The sequence below is a fragment of the Triticum aestivum genome, chromosome 5B, assembly GCF_018294505.1.
Source record: "Triticum aestivum cultivar Chinese Spring chromosome 5B, IWGSC CS RefSeq v2.1, whole genome shotgun sequence".
In the NCBI taxonomy this organism is placed as follows: Eukaryota; Viridiplantae; Streptophyta; class Magnoliopsida; order Poales; family Poaceae; genus Triticum; species Triticum aestivum.
Window position 1 is genome coordinate 337,772,292 of NC_057807.1, and position 1,782 is coordinate 337,774,073.

Sequence of the window (1,782 nt, forward strand, 5' to 3'; positions counted from 1 at the left end):
TTTCCTGCCTTGCTCTGAGAAATCAGATAGGAATCTTGTCCCGGCGAGAAAGAAATTCCGAGCAAAGAGAGATGGAGGCCGTGCATGAGGGCAATGGAGGAGGGAGCGGCCTGGTGGTGACGGAGCTGAGCCACATCAAGGAGCTGGTGAAGCAGCTGGACGTGCACCTGGGGGGCTCGCCCGACCTCTGCAAGCTCCTCGCCCAGCAGATCTTCGCCGTCACCGAGAGGTCCATCGGCATGATCAAGTCCGGCCACTTCAACGGCCCCAAGCGCTCGGCCGCCGGCGCCGGCCTCGACTCGCCGCCGCTGTCCGCCACGCCCAGCCCCGTCAGCGGCGTCTCCAACACGCCGTTCAAGCCCAACAAGAAGAGGTGAGCCAAAACCCCTTGCAGTTGCAGAGAAATTGTTTTTTTTTTAATCTTTTTTTGCTGGATTGTTGAGTGATTGGTTTCTTCTTGGATTCGCAGGAAGACGTCAGAGAAAGGGAGGCATCAAATCAGGGTGAGCTCGGCGGCGGGAGGAGCGGACGCCCCGGCCGACGACGGCCACAGCTGGAGGAAGTACGGCCAGAAGGACATCCTGGGAGCCCAGCACCCAAGGTTGGTCTCGGCGCATTTCAGCCAAAGTTTCATCTTTCATTTTAAATAGTACTAATCCGCACATGCTTTCCGAAGTGGCAACGAAATCATTCGCTTTTCCTTGCGTGAGATGATGGAGATCTCTGTTTTGGATTTGGAACACTGTTCCCGAATTCATGGCGTCCACATGTCAGATAGGAATAGGGCAGCGAGTGCACAGCGTCCGGTTGGATATGTTCCGAAAGGAGCTGGTGTTATTGGACAGGTGATGATGGCGTGATGCCGCTTTGCGCCAGTAGTAATTTTGTTCTGGCTTCACAATCACAAACTTTTCTGAAAAAAGGAAAAAAGTTCAGGGTTCAGAACTGGACATGCCGCCATGGTTTTTCTTTTTTGCCGTGCCTGACCTGGATCATGCACAACATTGCAGGGCATACTACCGTTGCACGTACCAGAAGACTCAGGGATGCGCCGCGACGAAGCAGGTGCAGCGCGCCGACGAGGACCCGGCGCTCTTCGACGTGATCTACCACGGCGAGCACACCTGCGTCCATAAGACGGCGGCGGCGGCGGGCATGGTGCAGCCGGCCGGGCAGAACCCGGACGCGCAAAGCCTTCTGCAGAGCCTGAGCTCGAGCCTGACGGTGAAGACCGAGGGGCTCACGGCGGCGGGAACGCAGGGCTGGAGCACCACCACGCCCTTCAGTTTCTCCTCGCCGGCGGTGAGCGGCATGACGCCGGCGGAGCACCACCCGTTCTCCACGCCGTCGACGCCGGAGAACTGCTTCGTGTCGATGCCCACGTCGCTCGAACCCTCGCCGGCGACCTCAGGCTCGAACCACATGTGCATGACCCCGTTCCATGTGCACTCCGAGCTCCAAACAATGGTGTCTGCGCTCGTGGAGGCGACGAGCATGCCGGCCGCCGACACGGAGGAGGCCGCCTTCTCCTACTGGGGCTTCGACGATTCTGCCTTGCACGTTAACAACCTCGACGAGGACGTCAACAACTTCGACATTTCTACCTTCTTCGCATGAGATGTTTGCAAAGAGAGAATGCAAACAAAGAAACAGAGAAGATGAGCAGTAGAAATTAGAGAAGCAGCTGGAGATGACTGGCCACCCTCTGAGTTCTGGCACTTATCCAGGGACAGAGGAGGGAAGAACACACCAGTTCTTCCTCAGTTCACGTTTAAAATTTAG

At 57.1% G+C, this 1,782-nt stretch overlaps 1 protein-coding gene across 1 annotated transcript; it reads left to right on the plus strand.

The window, feature by feature from the left end:
• On the plus strand, positions 1–1,776 carry LOC123111735 (transcription factor WRKY19; the record flags this gene model as incomplete). Its single annotated transcript, XM_044532586.1, is given in 3 exon segments — positions 1–373; positions 470–601; positions 1,011–1,776. Coding segments are annotated over 3 exon segments (1,041 nt in total). The 3' UTR covers positions 1,618–1,776.
• Between the last annotated feature and the right edge of the window lie 6 nt (positions 1,777–1,782).